The 22,053-nt window shown below is 52.3% G+C and overlaps 1 protein-coding gene across 1 annotated transcript; it reads right to left on the bottom strand.

The window, feature by feature from the left end:
• Window positions 1-394: 394 nt before the first annotated feature.
• LOC148593215 (olfactory receptor 14A16-like) lies at window positions 395-21,709 on the bottom strand. The gene is made up of 2 exons (XM_088531724.1): window positions 21,416-21,709; window positions 395-1,060 (listed from the first exon to the last, which is right to left on the bottom strand). The coding sequence occupies exons 1-2, from the start codon at window positions 21,707-21,709 to the stop codon at window positions 395-397; spliced, it is 960 nt and encodes a 319-aa protein (XP_088387850.1).
• Between the last annotated feature and the right edge of the window lie 344 nt (window positions 21,710-22,053).

Genomic DNA, 22,053 nt, shown 5'->3' on the forward strand with positions numbered 1-22,053 from the left:
GTGAATTGTCAAACCAGCCCTTGGTCTCTGAAAGATCATTACATAATTCTGAGCTCTGTGCTGCTGAACCCATGGAGAATCCTGTGCAGAAGGCCCTTCAGGGATGCAAGTCCTTGGGGCTATTCTTGACACCAGCTTTGGGGGAAAAGCCCAGCTTTCACGCACTGTACTCGTAGAAATTACTTTATTACAGAGATACTGTTAGGGAGCCAGTCCTTGTCCAGCATTCAACACAAATGAGGGTATCAGGTGAGATAGAACAGACACCGTAAAAAGGGGAAAGAATAAAAGTAGTTGTGTAGGAACACGATAACAATTATTATCACTAGTAAAAGCCATAATAAAAATAACATGAAGAAACAATGCTCAATCTAGTTACGGGATATAGAAAGAGTCATTTGTGGAGAGATGTGGAAAAACTACCGCTGCTTAAAAAGGTCCATGAAATCACTTTCCTAATGGCATCCTTGAGCTCCTTGTTCCTCATGCTGTAGATGAGGGGGTTCAATGCTGGAGGCACCACCGAGTACAGAACAGCCAACACCAGATCCAGAGCTGAGGAGGAGATGGAGGGGGGCTTCAGGCAGGCAAACAGACCAGTGCTGACAAACAGGGAGACCACGGTCAGGTGCGGGAGGCACATGGAAAAGGCTTTGTGCCGGCCCTGCTCTGATGGGATCCTCAGCACAGCAGCAAAGATCTGCATGTAGGACACCACAATGAAAGTGAAACACCCAAAGCATAAACAGGCACTAACCACCAGAAGCCCAACTTCTCTGAGGTAGGACTCTGAGCAGGAGAGCTTGAGGATCTGGGGGATTTCACAGAAGAACTGCTCCACCACATTGCTTTGGCAGAGGGGTAGGGAAAATGTGTTCCCGGTGTGCAGGAGAGCATAGAGAAAGCCACTGGCCCAGGCAGCTGCTGCCATTTTGACACAAGTTCTGCTGCCCAGCAGGGTCCCGTAGTGTAGGGGTCTGCAGATGGCAACGTAGCGGTCATAGGCCATGACTGTGAGGAGACAATACTCCGCTGATACTGAAAAAAGGAAAAAAAAGACCTGAGCAGCACATTCCATGTATGAAATGCCCCTGATGTTCCACAGAGAATTGTGCATGGATTTGGGGACAGTGCTGGAGATGAAGCCAAGGTCGAGGAGGGAGAGATTGAGGAGGAAGAAGTACATGGGGGTGTGGAGGCGGTGGTCGCAGGCTACAGCTGTGATGATGAGGCCGTTGGCCAGGAGGGCAGCCAGGTAGATGGCCAGGAAGAGCGAGAAGTGCCAGAGCTGCAGCTCCCGCCTGTCTGTGAATGGCAGGAGGAGGAACTCGTTGGGGGAGCTGCTGTTGGACATCTGTTCTATTGGGCTCAGGAAAACTGTGTAGGGAAGAAAAGGCAATAATAGCTTAGAGGAATTTTCTCTCAAATAAACTTTCCATTTTTCATAGAAATGCTTCTTGACCTCGTCCCAACTCTCAGTAATTCCTTCTTCTCCCTATCACCTTCAGTCACCTCCTCAGTCTCTGCTCCACCTGAGTGTTCTGGGAGGAGCCGGAGCCTGAGTTACTCTACGCCAATGTGTATAAAGGACTGGTTCTTGATATCTCTCCTTTTCGGAGTTGATGTCACAAGACATCCACCTTTAAGACAAAGGGTCTTTTCATATTCCCACACACCAAGGAGTTTGGGATGCAGCAGGGGTTTTAGTATTTTGCTTTAGAATTACTCATTTTGGAAATGTTTATATTCTGTCACCATATCTGGTCAGGTTCTTTGCATGTCTTTATTGGCATGCAAATAAAGAAAGCTGTCTTTATTGCTGCAAGCATGAACATAAAGCAGACTGGAAAGGGAAATGGGCTCTCTGCTCCTTGGGGAACAGTAAGGAGTGCTGTTGAGTCCATCTGCCTTGTTCCCAGCGGACAACTCCGGACTCTGTTGAGATCATAGAAGACTGCTTTCAAAGCACTCATTTGACTCTGCTCTCCCTCTAAGTTCAAGGTGGATACATGATGGAGAGAACAGGACACTGCTACTGACATGGCAAAGACTCTGTACACTGAGTCCACTTATGCAGGGCAGCTCACAAACCCAACAGGACAACAGAGACAGTCACAGAGTCTCCTAAAGGAAGAGTAAACCCCTTTGCAGCCCCTCCAATGATGCTGCCCAGCACCCTGGGCACATTGCCCCTCTTCAGACACCTCCATGGCAGGACCTCAGGGTGAGTATCTGAATTTGTAGCTGAAGCCCCAGCTGACTGCCAGGACAAGAGCAGAAAGGAGAGGCAGGAGAAACACTGTGACTCTCCTGCCAAGGGAGGACAGACAGACAGAGAGGCACCGTCCCCAGGTTGCACCTCCCAGACAGTGTGGACTTCCAGGGCAGTGGTTCTCCGCCCCTGTGCCTTGCAATGGGAAATGGGCACATGGCAGGAGAGAGGCAGCTCTGCTGTTCTGGAAATCTGACTGCAGAGGAGGTCAGAAATGCCCTGGAGCCCTTCCCGTTGAGAGTGGAGTGAGACTAAGCACAATGAGAATGAGGAGAGCTGCAAAGGGGATATTGCTGCTGCCCACAGGTGAAAAGGCAGTTGAAGGAATATTCTGGGGTCCTCGCAGACCTATTGATCCCTCAGAGCAGCACTGCAGAGCTCTCCTTCAGGCATCTAAACCTAAAATGTCCCATTCATTTGCTGCCTTGTCAAAGATACAAAACAAAATCCTAGCCTCTGGATATTCCCTTCCCTTTCACAGAAGCTTCCCAAGAGTGTCCTCTTGAAAAGCCCTTTCCAAATATGTTGTGTGGGTGAGGCTGAGCTGTGAGCAGCCCTGACCCCACACAGCAGCCTCTCAGCAGGAGAATGAACCTGCCCAGGGGGGATCTCTCCTCCCACCCAGAGCTTCTCCCTGCAGCGCCCTGGCAGGCTGAGTGCTGATCCTCACAGAATCACTGCCCCGGGCACACAGCACCCTGGGGTGCATGGACACTGCTCTGAAGAACAGTTCTCTGAAGAACCTATGTGCCCACATTGCCTTCACTGTCTTGCACCAGCTCCAGAAGAAGCAGCCATGATGCCCTGACCTTGTGATGATGGGACAGGCAATATCTGTTCTGAAGCATCTCCTCGTATGCAAAGTAGAAGCAGGGAGAACAGTCCTCAAAAAAAGAAAAATCATCAGCTGGAGGGGTGCTGCAGACCCCTCCAGAAACCCCAGTAGCATTACCCTGCAGTCGGAGACTTACCATGCCACAGATTGCTCCCACCATGAGCTCCCCTGTGTCCTCCCACTCCTCGCTGCCTTTCACCTCTCTGTCCTCTCTCCTCTCCCGTCCACAGCAGCAGGCAGTGCCCGCAGCCCTGCTGCTCTTGGCACAGGAGCTGCTCCTGCACTCGGCTGTCTCTGGGCAGTGCTGACAGGTTGCCACGAGCTGCAGCCCAGCTGAATTCATGAATTACTCTGTCCCTTGGGATTCCTCCCTCTGGGATATGTACCATCAAGTAGAGTAACCTGTTTTCCTTCTCTAAAGAGTACAGGAATACAGATTCCAACATTGCAGTTTATTTCATCAGACAATGATTTTCTACCAAACTTAGAAATGTCCCACGGGAAGTCCTGATTTACATCTCTTATCTAGGCAGGACACCCAGACAGGGATAAGAAGGGATCTTGTTGATACATGGTGTATATATGATTCAGATGACTTATTCAGATGGCTTATTGGGGTTCCACATGTCTGTTCAGAAGCGCCAGGTTTGGAGAAGGATTCAGCTAACTCATGAACTCCACAAATACATGGCAGGTGGGATTCCCCTCAGCAGGCCAAGCATGCACATGGTCTGCTTGCAAGTTCCTGGCCTAAAGGTCCTAATGGAATCACTGGAGATAGAGCTTCAGTGGGAGGCCAGGGCAGGCATTTCCTTGGTCATGTCTAATGACCCTGGATGTCTTCTATCCTACTAGAGCAGCACTCACAATAAAGCTGAGGGACAGGCAGATCCCTACAACTCAAAAAGCTGATCTATTCCAGTGGAGAGCATTTATAGAATCACAGAATGGTTGAGGTTGGAAGGAGCTTTGCAGACGATCTAGTTCAATCACCTTGATCAAGCAGTGCCACCTACAGCAAAATGCACAGGATCCTGTCCAGGCAAGTCTGGAATATCTGCAGAGAAGGTGACTCCACAGCCTTTCTGGGCAACCCATGCCAGTGCTCTGTAACCTTCACAGTCAAGATGCTTTTCCTCAAATTCAGGCAGAACTTCCTGTGCTTCAATTTGTGTCCGTTGCCTCTTGTGCCATCACTAGTCACCACTAAAAAGAGTCTGGGCCATCCTCTTCTGCTCTTGGCATCCTCTCTTCAGGTATTTGCACACCCTGATAAGATCCTCTCTCAGCTTTCTCTTCTCCAGGTTAAAACAGGCTCAGGTCTCTCACCTTCTCCTCATAGGAGGGATGCTCCAGCTCCCTGATCAACTTTAGACATAGATAGACATATGCTGGGCTCTCTCCAGTAGCTTCATGTCCCTCTTGTACTGGGGAGCCCAGCACTGGACACAGGACTCAAGGGGTCCTGGGGAGCGGGCCCATGAGGTTATGACAACTACTCGTGCGGCCAGAGAAGCTATTCGCACAGCCTGTAGAGTCGTTGCCAGACCATCACCATGGTCCTCAATAAAGCAAAGTGAAAGTGAGAGCTTTACACGATTTGTAGATCGTCTCCAGGCAGCGGTCGACTCTTCGTCCCTGCTCACGGAGGCAAAAGGCCTGGTCGTAGCGGAATGTTTACGCCAACAATGAAATTCGGCAACCAAAGAAATCCTGCGATCATTGCCGGCGGGGTCAAGTATCGCAGACATGATTAAGCATGTTGCAAAGGAAGAGCGTCTGACCCCAATTCAGGTGGCTGTTCACACCGCAATAGCCAACGTAATGGCTTGTTCTAAATGTGGCCAGGCCGGCCACGTTGCAGTAAACTGCCCTTGGCTGGGGGACTCGCTGGCAGCGCTCCCCCCACGCCAAGATCAACCCAAAGGTCACTGTCAGGAAAGATGGCAGAGTCAAGTGGTGCCCGCTTAAGTCTATTAAACCAGACCTTCAAATTAAAACTAATGAAAATTGCGAGTTTCTGTTCACAGGACCGGATCATCGGACGCCCTGGTGACAGGCGTCCCGCCCGAGCCTGTGAGTTCCACGCCGACCGAATCCAGAAAACAACAAAACAGCCTCCGCAAGAGGGGGCCGCGATGCCTTTGCGTTATCTTAATTTTGCAGCTTGTCACTATAGGACAGGTAGAGTCACATCAGCCCTTTAAATGGGTACCTGAACAGATGGAACAATCTCGAGTAATTAGTACAAAAATAACTACAGGGCCACCAATTTTCAGTGCCACGCTTTGCCAACCAACACCCATTGAACCCTGTTCCAAACGCAGCTGGTACAAAAATTGTTTCACCGGTTCACCGTGGTTAACCACCCTGATATCCACCTTGATAGGGCCGATCACAATGATCATGATGACACAGATCTTTGGACCCTGTATATTGAAAAAGCTCATGCCGTTTGTCAAGAGTCGGCTAGAAAAGATTAATATCATGTTAGTAGAACACCGACAACGGCTTTAAGAATATATCCACTCAGTATTATCCCCAAGTTATCCCAAGGTACACCCTATTCCTACACCCCGGTATTACCTGTCATCCCCTACCTTCTACGTGCCTTCTTCTTTGTGCCTTATGCTTTTATGTCAAGTTTATGATATATAATTTTAAGATTGTTATAAACTATAAGAATAGAATAAGATAGTAATAAGAATAAGATAATAATAATAATAAGTAATTAGAATAAGATAAGAATAAGTAAGAATAAGATAGTTGTATTTTAGCTAGTTTTGTTATGCATAGGGAGGGGGGAAATGTTGCAGATAGTTAGGGTCCGGCGGCCAGAAGATATCGCGCTGTACGGAAAGAAAAGGCCCCTAATAGCCAATAGCGTTTAGTTTATGGTGTAAGCAGACGGATGTGACGTTGTAACCCTTAGCTATATAACACCTTGTTACCCATCAATAAAGGCCATTTGCCGTCTACCACACTGGTGTCAGCGAGCTGATGGCCCGAGCGGCCTGGGGGTGGTCGCCGTGCCGTTCCTGAACCAGGTCGCCGCGCCGCTTCAACGGCAACACTCCTGGGAGCTGCTCTGCAGGAAGGCTCTGCAGCCTGCGCTCCAAAGGCCCAGGAGCGCCTCTGTCTTGGAGCCCGCCCACAGCAGGCAGCAACTCAGGGAATTTCAACTGAGCTGCTGAACTTGCCGTGTGAGGTCAAGATCCCTTTGGAGCCAAGCTGCAGCCTTGTCTTCTACATGTCTACGCTGGGGGAAGAGGTAAAAGCAGTCAAAAAGGGCTAGAAAAGTCCCCTCTTCTTCTTCCTTTCCTTGCCCTGACATACCAAGCATCCTGCAAGAGGGACATTCCCAGAGCAAAGCAGTGGGACATCCTGCTGTCAGCGGGAGCTGCAGTCGTCAGTGGGACAGGGGCTGGTGCATGCGCTGTGAGGAGGCAGGAGGTGGCAGGAGCAGGAGCCAGATGGTGTCCAGGAGGTGGGAGAGCAGGTCCCAGCACAGCTCTGTACCCAGGCAGGAGCTTGCAGAGCCAAGGGCAGCCTGGCGTGTGGCCCTGGAGAAGTGTGCAGCGGGGCCCTGCGTGCAGCAGGCAGCAAGGCGGCCAGGGGACGGGGTCCTTCCAGCAGGGCCAGCGATGCTCATGCAGCCCCAAAAGACTCTCTGCAGGGACCAAAAACTTCTTGTGAGCTCTGTCTTTGCAAACTTGTAAATGCCAGGAGTTCTCTGCTGGGGAAAAGGGTCAAGGATCCTTCTAGACACAGCCACGAGACAGGAGCTGTAGAGTTGAGGATTCTCCTACAGTGAAGAGTCTCCCAAAAAGAATAAGCTTTCCTTTGGGTACCATTCCCCCAGGCTTAGAGCTCAGCTATGTGCTGAGCATGGAATCACCCTCAAGCTCAGAGCCTGGAGAGCGCTACCCTAAGGACTGATAAATCTCCAAAGTGTCCTGGTCTCTTCCCTCATCCACCTTACCCTCATCTTGACATGCACAATGTATTTTAAAGCTTCAACAGACATCTGTTCTCTTTGCTCTTGCACATCCATCCTGTCACGTACTGGGCAATGAGTACAAGTGTATGCAGGACCCCCATTTGTGGGAGTACTCCAACCACAAAGCCAACCCGCACAGACTGAGGAGAGGAGGCTACATGAGCAAGGATGGCCAAGTGGGTTGTCCATGTGGGTGAGCAGAGGAGTTTCACTGGGAGGGGGAGGCTGGGAGAGCGCTGGCTGCAGCCGCCCCGTGCGCGTGCAGGGCGCAGGGCTGCTGTGCAGGGCATCTGCAACCTGCGCCACTGCAGCCAGCACAGGCAGCACCTGGCCGCGCTCAGGAGAGAGCGCGACAAGACACGTGGGCCACGACAAGGAGCTAAAGCTCAGGGTTCACAGGGACGCGTGGCGCTGCAGAGGGCTGGGGCTTCCCTTGTTTTCTCCCAGCAAGGCAGGAGCTGGAGGAGCGGGAAAGGCTGAGCTGGCGGGACAGCCCTTGTGGCCTGGAAACGAGTGTTCTGAGGAAAGCCCTTCTCTCCTGGTGCACCCTTTCTCCATCCATGACAATGCAGGGAGCTCCAGGAACAAAGACTTTTTGTTCCTCCTCTCCAAATGGGTATTCTGCACATTCAGGCCTGGAGAAATAGCCAAGAAGACCAACAAAAGAGGTAGAGGTGTCATTGCAGAAGAGCGGGCAACAGGTGAGGGAGCCAAGAGCAGGGAAAAGGGGTTGTTCCAATCACTTTATCTCCTCCATCTCCTCTCTCCAGTTTGTTCACCATTCATTCCTCACGTCCTCCTGCCGCCAGGCTCAGCAGTGCCAGGGGGAGTCCAGCACACACAGACCCTTCCTCACGGCGGCCCCCCTGGCCCCTGCCGCTGTCCTCCTCCCCCCACGCACCAGTGGAACATCCCAGAGGGGCAGTTATCGCCACGGGAACACGGAAGCTTCCCAGGGCTGCGCCTCACAGTGGCCCCAGTGCTGGACACGCAGCAGCAAGGCCAGGTGAGCAGCAGGGCCGCGCAGCACCAGGGGCCACCCGTGGTGCCCACAAGATGCAGGGGAGCTGCGGGGCTGCAGGGCAGCCTGCGCGATGCCTCCCAGGGGAGGCCCCAAAGCCACCGCGCGACACCTGGCACTCACACCTCTCACATTGCCCTTTCCTGTCCTCCACTTGGCACTGGGCTCCCCGCCTACCTGCCAAAGGGCCTGCTGGAGGCAAGGGGAGTGATGCAGGCTGGCCCAGCACTTCCTGCTCTGTGCCCCACTGCTCCCGCACATGGAGATGCCAAGAGGCTCCTGGGACAGAGATCCCTGCTCTCATGGCTGCAAATGTAAACAATTCCATTCCGTTGCAGACTCAGGACAGTGAAAAAAATGGATAAATGTGAAGTCGAAGAAATGGAATGGGAAAGCTCAGTGCAGGTACTGTGCGTGCAGGCAGAGGCTGTGCGGGGACGGCTGGCGCTTGGCTCTGCGAGAGCAGCCACAGGGCTGGTGGCAGAGGTGGCAGGGAGCTCTGGCAGGCCTGGGTGCTGGGGCAGAGCTGCGCCAGGGCCAGGAGCGGCCAAGGCCTCGGGGGCTGCTGCCTGAGCCTGGCGCCCTGGCTCTTTGCACCGCCTGCCCTGCGCACGCAGGGGAAATGAGGCCCCATGCACAGAGCCAGATCTGCCACCATGACTGTCCCCCTATGCTCTCCTGCTCTCTTCCAGAGCCCAGGAACCCACAGCCTGGCTGGATGCAGCCAGGATGAAGAGCCTATGGAGTGGGAGACCTCTAGCTGTGCCCTCCAGGTATTGCTGCTGCTGCCGGGTGCACATGGACAGCTGGGGATGGGGTTGGCCCCTTCTCGCTTTCCTGATTCTCGCTGCAGGAAGAGGGGCCCTGGGGCCAGACCTCCCCAGCTCTGGGACTTGTCTTGAAAATGCCTCCCTCTCTCTTACAGGCTCCGCACATGGATAGGGGGCCTTCAGGGGACCACCCTGAGCCTATGGAGTGGCTCAGTTACGGCAGCAGCCAGGTACAGCCCCCGTAGCCCCTGGATGCCCTTGCCCTTCCTCTTCCCCACTCACCGTCCCCACCAAGGTCTCCTCCTCTCTTCCAGACCGTGGGGAGCATCACCCTGATCGGCTGCAGCCAAGAAGAGCCGATGGACTGGGAGAGCTCCGGCTGCAGCCCCCAGGTATGGTCCCTGCTGCCGGCTGCACGGGCAGAGCTGGGGCTGTGCCCGGCCCCTTGGCGCTGCTCCGCGCTGCCTTTGGGGAGCAGCCGCGCGGGAGCCTGGCCCAGGTGTGCGGGCGCTCTGGCGGGCCGCGGCGCCGGGGCAGAGCTGCACAGGGCGCAGGAGCGCCCAAGGCCTGGGCACCTGCTGCCTCAGCCCCTCTGCCGGCCTCTGGGCTGCGCTGGCCACGCCAAGCCTCTGCCAGGGCACCAATGACGGCAGCGCTGCTGCCAAAGAGCCCGCGCAGCCGCCAAAGAGCCTCTGCTCCACGGGAGCCCCCGAGCCGCTCCTCGGCCCTGCTGATGCCTCCTTTTCCCTTGCAGACCAAGCTCCCCTTCGCTCTGGCTGCTGCTGGGAAGCACTGGGCCCAGGGACTGCAGCAATAACTTCTTATCTGGATTTTTCATTAGAGACTTTTATAGTAGTATTTGTTCCTGTTGATATTGTTGATATTCCTGTTGTTAGTTTTATTGATATTGTTTTTATTATTGTTGTTGTTATCGTTTAATATATTGTTCTGTTTTTGTTGTTGTTTAAATATATATTCCTGTATCATTGTTTTAGTGTTGTATGTTTTATCCAAGTGATGTCAGGCACTAAAATCATCCCCACTGAAGATGTGTGTGTGTAGTGCTAAGATTTCAGACCCTAGGAGCAAGGGAGGGCCTGCAAAGGTTCCTCTAGGACTTTCTTCACACATGGCCCTTTGGGATGTCCCAGCCAGTTTTCCATCTGTTTTTTTTCTTCTTCTTTTTCACTTATTCTATTCTTCATTTTCTTTTTCTTTTCCCTTTTCTTTTTTTTTTGTTTTCCTTTTAATCTTTTCCTAATGCTGTTTTGTTTTCTTTTCTCTTTTTCCCTTTCTTCTTTCCATTTCCAATTCTTTTTATTTCTTTTTATTTTTCTTTTCCTTCTTGGAAATTGTGGCACAGAAAAAGAGTGTAGGACATGATGAAGCCAAAGAGCATTCCCAACCGGCAGCGGGGATCGCAGCTCTGCTCAACACTCAGGCGCTCCCCTTCTAAATGCCTGCACTCAAGCAGTGCCAGGAGAGGACAAGCTCATCCTCAGGAGAGCAGTCATTGCTCTCTGGAAAGGAAGGGAGCCTCCAAGGCCAGGCCTGCAAAGGAACAATGGTTCTTTTCCAGCAATGTGTATCCATTCCAATGCCAGGCTGTGGGATTTCTTGCTCCCTTATGGAGCTGGGAATAAGTGTATGGTGCCTGACAAAACAGGACAAGCAAGGAAGAAGACGAGGAGGTTGTTGGTAGATGAGATGGAAGGCAGCACTGCCAGGCCCAGCAGGAGTCATGCGGCACACGGGGAGCAGCTGAGTGCGCCCAACATCCTGGCTCATTGCGGCCAATGACCACCTGCAGGAACCAGCTCTCACGCACATGCTCACCCCAGTCCTGCTTCACTGCTTTAGCCCTCTCTTCAGCTTCCCCCAAAGAAGATGTCCTGCTTCTGCTGCATCTCTGCATGGCTCTTGCTTCAGGAGACAGGCCAAGAAGGCAGCCTCAGATCCCGAAGGAAATACAAGCGTCCCATGGTCCTGATGTGCAGGCACCACATGGGGCAGGGAGCACTCCAGGATGGGGAAAGGTCTCCCCAGTATGGACCCAGCAACAACCCTTGGTATCTCAGCCCACCACAGCCCTCCTGCTTGGGCAGCCACCCCCTGCAACCTGCCCCTGCTGACTCCTGTGAATGTCCAATGTCGGAGGAGTGCTGGAAATGGCCAAAGTAACAGACCAATCCGTGACAAATGCCCTGCGGCCCCTTCACGGTCAGTCCATGCAACCAAGGACACCCAGCTCAGCAAACGTCCTTTTCCTCTCCGGACCCTCTCCAGCCCAGCCCAGCCCCTCTCCAGCTCTCCCCACCTGCCCTGCCCTCTCCCAGCCCACCCAGCAGAGCAGACCAGGCTGGGGGTGGCCCCACAGCAGTGCCCCCCGCAGGGCACTCACCCCACAGCCCTGTCCCCCACTGTGGGCACAGCATCTCCAGGGGACAGGGCTGTGTGTGTCAGGTGCCCCATCAGGCTCCAAGCTGGAACTGGCCCCCATACGGACACAGAGGACAGTGACACTCTGTGCCTCTTGTTCCTGTATCCCAGAGCTTCCCTACCCCAGGCTGCCTGCAGCCCCCATGCCAGCCCCTCTCTCCAGCACAGCACAAGGCTCCCTGCCCTGGGGCTCTGCTGGCACCTCCTGCTGCCAGGGACACAGCAGCCAGCCCCTAGCTGACATGCACAGAAACATATTTCTTTTCCCCATTTATTCCTCCTTCTAAGAGCACAATTGCTCCTTTTCCCCTTCCCCAGGGATATCCCTGCTCCCTGGAAAACCCTTCCCCAGGTTCATTCCTTAGTTATGGTCTGCCTGGAAGCTCCTGGAGCCTCCCCGGTGCTCCCTGCAGGACCCCGAGATGCTGGTGCTGCTCTGCAGAGTGAGTGGGCTGTGGTGCTCTGGGGTCACAGGGTGACTCTGCAGTTGTTGTGCTCATGGTTGGACACAGACCCAGCTGGTCAGGCATCATTGTACCTGAGAACACCGTATCAAGGGGCCTCTATCTGTGAATGATGCTCTGAGCAATCACAGGGCCTATAAAATGGCTCAGGCTGTGTTCATGTGTCCCTAGACCCAGACAATGACTTCAGGTATAAGCTACCATGGGCGGCTCTTGAAGCTCCTTTTCCTGTGCCTGCAAAGTCCCCTATATGGTCATAGGCCACCATACGGGGGACAGTCCCAGGCAGATACTGCTTAGACATTCCTCACTATGAGGAGCACCGAGCACTCACAAGTGAGAACTGAATCCAGTCCTTATTCCCTAGCATATCCCCCCAGGAGCTCATTGCCTTGGGCCCATGAAGAGCCCCAGAAAAGCAACAAGCATCTCTCAGACTGAAAATTCAGCAAATCCTCAGCAAATTCTTGGCACCAGCTTTGGAAGAAGAGCCCAATCCACGAGATGCACTGAAAACATCCCCTTTACTTGGGGGAACGACAGCTCTGACACAATGATAGACACATTTAAAAAAGACCTCTGGGCCAGAAAGACACGGTTAACACCTCTGGAGAAGTGGGATGAATTCAGGAACTTGTGCACAAACCTCATTATTAAAGCAAGGATGCCGAAATCACAGGAGTTGTCTGAGAGAAATTAGATATCATTTGAGTAGATGGATGGGATTTCAGCTTATTGCTGCTGAAATATTACCAATTGAATCATTTTTTTCAGTGCATCCCTGAGTTCCTTGTTCCTCATGCTGTAGATGAGAGAGTTCAGTGCTGGAGGCAGAACTGAGTACAGAAAGCTACCACCAGATCCCGAGCTGGGATGGAAATGGAGGGGGGCTTCAGGTAGGCAAACACTGCTGTGCTGACAACCATACAGACCACAGCCAGGTGTGGGAGGCACATGGAAAAGGCTTTTTGCCGGCCCTGCTTTGATGGAATCCTCAGCACAGCTCTGAAGATCTGCACATAGGACACCACAATGAAAATGAAACACCCAAAGCCTAAAGAGACGCTAACCACAAGAAGCCCAGCTTCCCTGAGATAGGAGTCTGAGCAGGAGAGCTTGAGGATGTGGGGGATCTCACAGAAGAACTGCTCCACCTCATTGCCTTGGCACAGTGGCAGGGAAAATGTGTTCCCAGTGTGCAGGAGAGCATTGAGAAAATTAGATGCCCAGGCAACTGCGGCCATTTTGACACAAGCTCTGCTGTCCATAAGGACATCATAGTGCAGGGGTCTGCAGATGGCAACGTACCGGTCATAGGCCATGACTGTGAGGAGACAATACTCTGCTGAAATGAAAAAGGCAAACATAAAGACCTGTGCAGCACATCCTAAGTAGGAAATGGCCCTGTCGTCCCACAGAGAATTGGCCATGGATTTGGGGACAGTGGTGGAGATGGAGCCAGCATCGAGGAGGGAGAGGTTGAGGAGGAAGAAGTACATGGGGGTGTGGAGGTGGTGGTCGCAGGCTATAGCTGTGATGATGAGGCCGTTGGCCAGGAGGGCAGCCAGGTAGATGGCCAGGAAGAGCGAGAAGTGCAAGAGCTGCAGCTCCCGCCTCTCTGCAAATGGCAGGAGGAGGAACTCGTTGAAGGAGCTGCTGTTGTTTCGGAGCACTGTCCAATGAGGAAAAAGCGTCAACACGTTAGAATAGGCTTCTCTGAGCAAAAGTCCTTCTCTGAGCAAAACTCCTTCTACTCCTCTTAGTAAAGCCATATTTTCTCTCTCCTTTACCTTGTTCAGCTCCCTTGTCTGACCTCTGGTTTGTGCTGGCTGAGTATGCTCTTCATCTGTGCTTGGGCTCCAGAGCAGTCAGTCCTGCTCTTGTGGGTGGTGTAAATGGAGGTGTCCAACTGCCTCATATATTCGGTGAGGAGACCAGGGGATGGGCCCCATGAACTGAGTGAAGGGGATTTGATCCAGTGACTCAATAGCGATATTCTCTAATTCCTTTTGCGCAAATGGCATCACTCATGACAGCTCTTTTTGAAAGAAAACATTGTTGGGAAGGATTCATCTCCAGCTTACCCTTTTGAACAGAAGTGTCTGAAATGGACCCTGTCCTCTGAGCATCTTAACATCTTCACTCTTACTTGACACAATGCAGCTGGAGAGGGAAGTTTCTGCCTTAACTGCAGCTGACTCCGTGTCCTTAACTCAAGGGAGCAAGAACCAGACCAGAATGAGAGGTGAAGAAATGTAGAGCAACACTATGAACCTTATGCCAAGGGACAGGAAGGAGTAACAGACAGAGGAGCACTGGGGAAAGGCTTCCCCTCCCCAAGCTGTGCAAGCCACCTCCCAGAGAGCAACATCTCCAGACAGTCCCTCTCAGTCCCCTTGTCCTGCACTGGGAAAGGACCAGGCTGCAGTAGAGACACAGCCCCTCTTCTACCAAGGAGGGTACTCATGGCTGGGACCCCATGGCCTTGAGGGGTGGGAGAGGGGACACAGGGCTTTGCTTAGAGGAAGACATCTGTGTTGCAGGGACTGACTGGTGGGGAGTGATCCAAATCCCCCCTCCCACAGTGATTATGTTTCTAGTTCCCTCCCATTTTCTGATTTTATCTATCTCCACTGCTGGAGCTTTTCCTGATGGCAGCAGTTGCTCTTGCCCATGTCTTCTCCCTGTCAGTGCTGCACAACCCATCCCACCCCCTGGACACTTACTCTGCCCTACAGCAGTATCTCAGCAGCAGGGCGCTGTCCAGGGACATCTCTCTGCAGGTAGTAAGGAGAAGGTCAGACAAACCCTGGTGAGGCCAGAGAAGGTGATGCTGGTGCTGTCTGCAGTCAGGGCAGGGGGGCAGGGGTTTTCTGAGGTTCCTCACAAATCTCTCCATTTAAAGGACTAGAGTGTCAGGTTCCTGCTCTAACCTGGCATTTCCTTTCCATACACCCCCGGGTTTTCGGAAAGCAGACACAAGAAATCTCCTGATCTTAGACATTAACACTGCCTTCACTGTCCTCTTGAAAAGGCTCTTTCAGAAAATGAACCTGTCCTTATGGGAGTCTCTCCTCACACCCAGAGCTTCTCCCTGCAGCACCATGGGGATATCCCAGGCAAGGTTAGTGCTGCAGTCCCAGGCAGGTGGCAGTGCCCTGGGGACACAGCACCCTGCGGCACAGGGACACTGCTCTGAATTGCAGCCCATGCAGACCTGGGTGCACTCATTGGCTTCACACCCCTGCCCTATCCCAGGGAGAAGGCAGCCGTGATGCCTGGTCCCTTTGATGGTCTGGCTGGGAATCCCTGCTCCAAAGCACCACCAGCTCCAAGCAGGAGAAGCTGGGAGAGCCACCCCAGCTGGGGAAGGTGCTACATTCAAAAGATCATTCCAGTAACCACAGCAGTGTTGTCCTGCAGACAGACACTTTCCATATCTTGGGCTGGTCAGATTTCTCCCTGCAGTGAGTTCTCAATCACCCTACCATTCCTAACTCTCCCTCACCTGTCCCTCACTTACGAGCGACTCATCGCAGCCTGGTGCCTGTGGGCAGTGCCCTGAGTCTTGATGCTCCTTTATGAGGAGCTGCTCCTGGGCAGAGCTGTCTCTCTGCAGCACCTGCCAGGTTGCCATGGGCTCCTGCAGTCCCAGGAGCCAGGCTCAGCTCAGGAGCAGGGACCAAGCTTAAGATGGAATAATTTCTGTCTCCTCTGCAGCCTTCAGGCATTTCTGGGGCTTCAGGGCTGTGACAGGGGAAGCAGGGTGGGTGTCTGTAGGATGCATGGACACAGCTGCAGGTATGAACCAGCATGGGACAGGCTCTGGTGGAGACAGACACAGGCTCTGCCTGGGCTCACAGACACCAGAGGAGGCCTTCATCCTCTTGGCTATGGCTATTGTCTCTGCCACCGAGGCCTGTCAGGAGACACTGGAGCCTTAGTGTCCCTCTTGCTGGTACCCTGAAAGGTGTCGTATCATTGTCCTGCACTGAGCACTGCACACCCCCCCACACACACTATCCTCAGGAGGACCTGTAAAACATGTAGGGGAAAGGATCTCCCTTCCCAGAAGCGCAGGGGCTGACCTTGGAGATTTTGACTGATAAAACACACCAAGGGTTAATGTGGCATCAGAGCCTCCTGCATGATTCTCTGCCTACCTATCAGTGATGACAATTTTCTGTTCTAATCAGTCCCTGGGTAGTCTTTACTGCTAACAACTATCAGTGGGACCCATTAAAACTCAACAAAATGTTGTGGGTTGATCTTGACTTTAAATTCTCCTCTCAGTAACTGAGGTTCATGGATTCAGCATGAAATATGCCATGGGGCTCATAAAAATGCAAAAAGCTCTCACAAACCATGTCTCTCCCTGCAATTTTTGTCTAGGCTTGCATGACTAATTGGAGAGGTTTGGGGACTGTAGCTGAAAGTTGGAGACATCAGTCATATACAAGCATTTCTGATTTTACAGGTTTTTATTGTTACTATTAACATCCAGCTTTCAGAGTAATCGACAGCAATATTCTGGAATTGGAATCAATCCAGAATGACTCCCAATGAAGTGTGGACATCTAGAAGAACCCGTGTCCCAGAGCTCAAGCACTGTATGGACACTCTTCCTTCCCTCCCCAACCTGCCATTTCTCACATCAGCCACCTGGGACTTCCATCACTCTTGTTAGAAGCTTCTCTGTTCTACTGAAATCAGCAACTGAAAGTTAGAGCTCATCTGCTGCAGCTGCCAACTGCTTTCCTTAGAGAGTTTCTTAGAGAACTAGCTGCAAACAAACACAGGGTTTTTCTTAATTGCAAAGAAACAGAAATAAAGCTTGAAATAATTTCACAAATAATAATTGTGCTCTTTGAGTGTAGGCTAAGCCCAACATGTCAACAATGAGGTTCCCTTGCTACAAGGGACACCCTTCCTCAAAGACAGAGCAACCTTTAAACTCCTTGAAGTGCAAACCAGCAGCTGGGTCCTGAAGTGAGCAAAGAGTAACAGGGGGAGTCACAATACTGCGGTTCTACAATGGCCAACTTGTGGCCTGTAAAGATGGTGTTAGAAATTGTCAGTTTAAGCAGGACATGTGGGAATGGGAGAGCCACACAGCTCCTGGGGGCCCTGGGTCATGATGTGGGCCATTCTGCTTTTGGAGATCCCAGACCTGCCTCAGCTTCTCTACAAAAGCAGGGAAAAGGCCCTGATGCAAGACCTTAGAGAACAGGGATTTTCCTGGCTGCTCAGAGCAACACAAAGAAGGACTTGGGGATGTCAAAGGAAACCCAATCCACCAACACCAAAAGCACTGGACCTTCCTCAGCCCTTCGTTTGGGAGCAGGATGGGACAGGGAAAACAGCCACGTCCCAGACGTCCTCCATTAGGCCTCCAGCTCTGCAGCTTCTCATGGCTTCAGGGAAGCTCCCTAAACCGACACTTCCCATGACCCTAGTACATTGAGCAGACTGAGCAGACACAGAGGAGACAGAAGAGAGAAAGGGGAGAGACCCCTGGGTCCAGAATGGGCCTTCCTGTGCCAAAGACAGGATGTTAGAGGCTGAATAGGCAACTGAAAGAAAGGAGGAAAGGCGTGCTTTGCTTTTCAGGGTCTGGAATGCCACATATCTGAAAGCTTCAAGAGGGATGCCATCCCCCTTCTGCAAGATTTGCTCCAGGACTGTGAAAAAACGACAGGAAGAGGAATGTTGGTTGTTGGAAGCTTCAGCAGTAGGGGAGTGGGGAGATGGTCATCTCACTGACTTGTGAACAAGCCAAAATGCAGCTCCTGAGGCACGGCAGTGCCTTACAGGCTCCATACGGGAGTCTGGACAGAGGGATGCAGTGTGTGGGCCTGTCCTGAGACACCCAGGGTCAAAAGTGTGGGAGATGCAGGATGCCAGGGCTCTACAGATCCCAAAGACAGGCAGGTGCCAAAAACTATACCCACGGGAGAAACACTACTTGGAGGTGTAATGGCAAACCCCAAAGCATAAGTAAGGTGCAAAAGAGAAATAGCTTTCCTCAGGGTCAGATGAAAGAAAGCTGCGCAAAATTCACAGGATTTGGAGAAACTTCTTCAGATTTTCTACCTGACCTGACCCATGGTTTTGGGGCCTGTCAGGAACCAATGTCCCATCTCAAGCCCTCTGGAGGGAAGACGTGTTAAGAATATATTTGCTCTTTTCTGACATATCATCTCTATCTTATCACAGATCAAGAAACTTTCCTGAGGGCTTTTAAAAGCACAGAGCCTGTAGATCCTTTTTCAGAAGAGTAGATTCCTTGAGGTTGCAGCAGGGGATCCAGTGCCGTGCTGAAGGCAGGTCCCAGCAGGCAGGTCCTTGGGGCCTTTTCCAGTGAACTTTGGGTTATCTCCGAGGATGGAGACCTGAGAATCTCTCTGGATCCTGTGCCAGAGTTTGGCCATGCTCATAGACAAAAAGATTGGTTCTTAACATCTAAGAGCATTTCCCATTGTCCATTTCTTTTTCTCTCACTATTGCCTCACCTGCCATTTGTGTGACCCTCCAAGAATATCCAACTGCTCTGTGCCCTCCACAAGGCAGTTGTGCACAGCATGAAGATCCCCCTTGGACTTCTCTGGTCTACGCTGAACAAACCCTGCTCTCCCAGCATCTCCTTTTCTGCCCCACACTCCAGCCCCTGACCATCTTCTTGTCCCTGTGCTGGACTCCCTCTAACTTGTTAGTGCCTGCGCAGAACTGGAGAGGCTGAATGGGATCTGGTTTACAGACATGGTCGCGTAATCCCGCTCCATCCCAGGAGCTTCTCTGTGTGCTCAGACATGCATGTGCATGTACATGCATGTGCTCGGACATGTGTGTGCTTGGACGTGCGTGTGAACCCATGAGTGCATGCGTCTGTGTGTGCGCATGTGCTGGGCACGCTCCTGTCTCCCCATGGCAGGGGCCCACGTGGCCCCGTGAGTCCCTGCACAGGTGCCCCTCGCCCTGTGGCCCCCGACACCCAGTGCCCCTGGGGTGCTGACACCGGGACCTGCCACCCTGGGGGTCCCAGCACAAGGAGCCCTCGCTGGGGGGCCACCAGCACCAGGAGCCCTCACTGCTGGGCCCCAACCAGCAGGACCTGTCACCTTCGGGCCCTCAACCTCAGGACCCCTCATTCAGGGACACTTCCCATCAGGGCACCTCGACCTCGAGCTCCCAACCCCAGGCCCCTTCATCCCTTCATCAGTGGCGCAGAGCCTAGTTGGAGACCTGCAACTATTGGTATCAGGAGTCGGTCAAAATCTGTTCAGTTTATTAATCAGTGGCCTGAAGGGACAGAGTGCACCCTTAGCAAGTTTGCTGAGGACAGAAAAGTGCGAGGAATGGCTGATAGTCCAGAGGTCTGTGCAGGCTTTAAGAGGGACCTGGACAGCCTGGAGAGTTGGGGGCAGAGGAGCCTCATGAAGTTCAACATGGGCAAATGCAGGGTCTTACAGCTAGGGAGGAATAACCCCATGCACCAGGACAGGCCGGGAATTGACCTGTTGGAGAGCAGCTGCACAAAAAGGGACCTGGGAATCATGGTTGGCACCAAATTGACCATGAGCCATCAGTGTGCCCTTGTGGCCACTGATACTGGTGGCTGAGGTCTGACGGTATTCAGAGTGCCCCACAATATTGCAAGGGCAGGAGATGTCTTTGGGTGGCCACTAGCTCCAGGCAGTGGTGTTTCACTGCGGGTGCAGGAATCGCCCTCCACTGCCCCTTCCCTGGGCCTCCTGGGTCCCCAGTGCCTCTCTGGGGATTGCAGAGCCCTCCTTTCCCCATGTGCACCCGGGTTTAGTGCCCTACCTTCTGGTCCCTGCACTGTGAGTCATCCCTGTTTCGTTAAAGCTGCACTCAATGCCCACTCCCAGGCAAACCCTGTGCCTGAAGATCCCTGGGGGTTCTCTCATCAGCACAGTCATGTGTGGGGCAGCCTGGCACAGGCAGTGCAGAGACCATTGCCTATCTGCAGTGGTCAGTGAGAGATGAACCCTAGATTGAGGCTAACAGATCACCCTGGAATGCTGAGGTCATCCCCTGGATCCCATGGAATTCACAAGCAGAAGAGCAGGCCCATTTGTGGTTGCACACCCTTGGTCATGTTTTTTGATTCCAGTTTCTAAAGAGAGGCCAGATTCAGGACCATCATAGGGCAGATCCCCTTTTATTATGGAAATGTTATTCTGGAATCCAGCTGTGGCTTAAGGAAGCCCAAGGACTGGTCCTGCCTGTTTTTCCAGGGTATGAGGAAAAACAAGCCTATCTCTACCAGGTTATGAGATTTCCTGGGCCATATCTGCAGAATAAAGCGTGGAAGGACAGCACGGACATGAGGAGGCTGACTCTAAATAGAGAAAGTCCTGCTACCCTCCTGAATGTGTCTTCAGGAAAGATGAACTGCCATGAGAAGGCTGCCTCTAGACTTTCCTTCAATTCACTCATGTTTAGTTTTGTGTGTTGGAGCTTTGCATGGAACCATGGAAACCTGTGGTGACGCTTGGTTGCCATTTCTGTCATATTAGTGAGATTTGAGATCACACTCTAACCATAGCCACGAGAGCTGAGATCTCCTAAACAACACTGGACCCCTGGTCTCACCCCACCTGCCCTTGTCCCACCATGACTCTGTACCCCAGAGGTCCCTTGGTGTCCGTGCTGGAAAAGACACTGCAGAGGGAAACTCTCCTCCCTGCACTGGGCACATCCAAGGGAGCTCAAAGAAGCAGCTCAGAGAATCCCCCCTCTCTGCTAGTGAAGGGGGAAGCCTGGCTTCCTGCTTTATCATGGTGTATGTTTAAGTGCCACATGAGAGATTCCTGTGCAGATGTGACAAAAATTAGGTATCTTTATTTTAGTATTTATTGGTTTAAGATGGATGTAAAAGAGAGAATTAAAAAAGGAAATGGGTAAAATACAGCCTTGATGCCAGATATCCTGGTGAGTGAATGAAACAGTTGTTACCATTGACCTTGTACCCACTGGATGAGTTTCCTCACTGCCTCCTTGAGCTCCTTGTTCCTCATGCTGTAGATGAGGGGATTCAGGGCTGGAGGCACCACCGAGTACAGAATGGACACAACCATATCTAAAAGAGGGGAGGAGATGGAGGGGGGCTTCAGGTGGGCAAACAATGCAGTAATGACAAACAAGGAGACCACAGTGAGGTGCGGGAGGCACATGGAAAAGGCTTTGTGCCGGCCCTGCTCAGAGGGGATCCTCAGCACAGCTCTGAAGATCTGCACGTAGGACACCACAATGAAAATGAAACACCCAAAGACTAAACAGGCACTAAGCACAATAATCCCAGCTTCCGTGAGGTAGGAATCTGAGCAGGAGAGCTTGAGGATCTGGGGGATCTCACAGAAGAACTGCTCCACCATATTGCCTTGGCAGAGGGGTAGGGAAAATGTGTTCCCGGTGTGCAGGACAGCATGGAGGAAACCACTGCCCCAGGCAGCTGCTGCCATTTTGACACAAGCTCTGCTGCTCAGGAGGGTCCCATAGTGCAGGGGTCTGCAGATGGCAACGTAGCGGTCGTAGGCCATCACAGTGAGGAGACAATACTCTGCTGACATGAAAATAGTAAAACTTAAGACCTGCCCAACACATCCCAAGTAGGAAATGGATCTGGTGTCCATTAGGGAATTGGCCATGGATTTGGGGATAGTTGTGGAGATGAAGCCAAGGTCGAGGAGGGAGAGGTTGAGGAGGAAGAAGTACATGGGGGTGTGGAGGCGGTGGTCGCAGGCTACAGCTGTGATGATGAGGCCGTTGGCCAGGAGGGCAGCCAGGTAGATGGCCAGGAAGAGCAAGAAGTGCAAGAGCTGCAGCTCCCGCATGTCTGCAAATGGCAGGAGGAGGAACTCATTGAGGGAGCTGCTGTTGGACATCTATTGGGCTCAGGAAAACTGTGTATGGAAAAAAGGCAATAATAGCTTAGAAGAATATTCTCTGAAATAAACTTTCCATTTTTCACAGAAATGCTTCTGGACCGCATCCCAACTCTCAGGGATTTCTTCTTCTCACTGTCACCTTCAGTCAGCTCCTCAGTCTCTGCTCTACCTGAGTGTTCTGGGAGGAGCCGGAGCCTGAGTTATTCTACGCCAATGTGTATAAAGGGCTGGTTCTTGATATCTGTTCTTTACGGAGTTGATGTCACAGGACATCCACCTTTAATATAAAGGGTCTTTTCATATTCCCACACACACTTCCAAGGAGTTTGGGGTGCAGCAGG

This window comes from Tinamus guttatus, unplaced genomic scaffold (genome assembly GCF_059628265.1).
Source record: "Tinamus guttatus ecotype Peru unplaced genomic scaffold, ASM5962826v1 Tinamus_guttatus_pri_ptg000426l, whole genome shotgun sequence".
NCBI lineage: Eukaryota > Metazoa > Chordata > Aves > Tinamiformes > Tinamidae > Tinamus > Tinamus guttatus.

What these genes read in the sequence shown, in the direction of transcription:
- LOC148593215 (XM_088531724.1), bottom strand. Translation starts at nt 21,709, where the DNA reads ATGTCCAACAGCAGCTCCCTCAATGAGTTCCTCCTCCTGCCATTTGCA. An exon ending in ACTTGGGATGTGTTGGGCAG is followed by an intron (nt 1,061 to 21,415) that starts GTCTTAAGTTTT and finishes TGTGCTGCTCAG; the next exon opens with GTCTTTTTTTTCCTTTTTTC.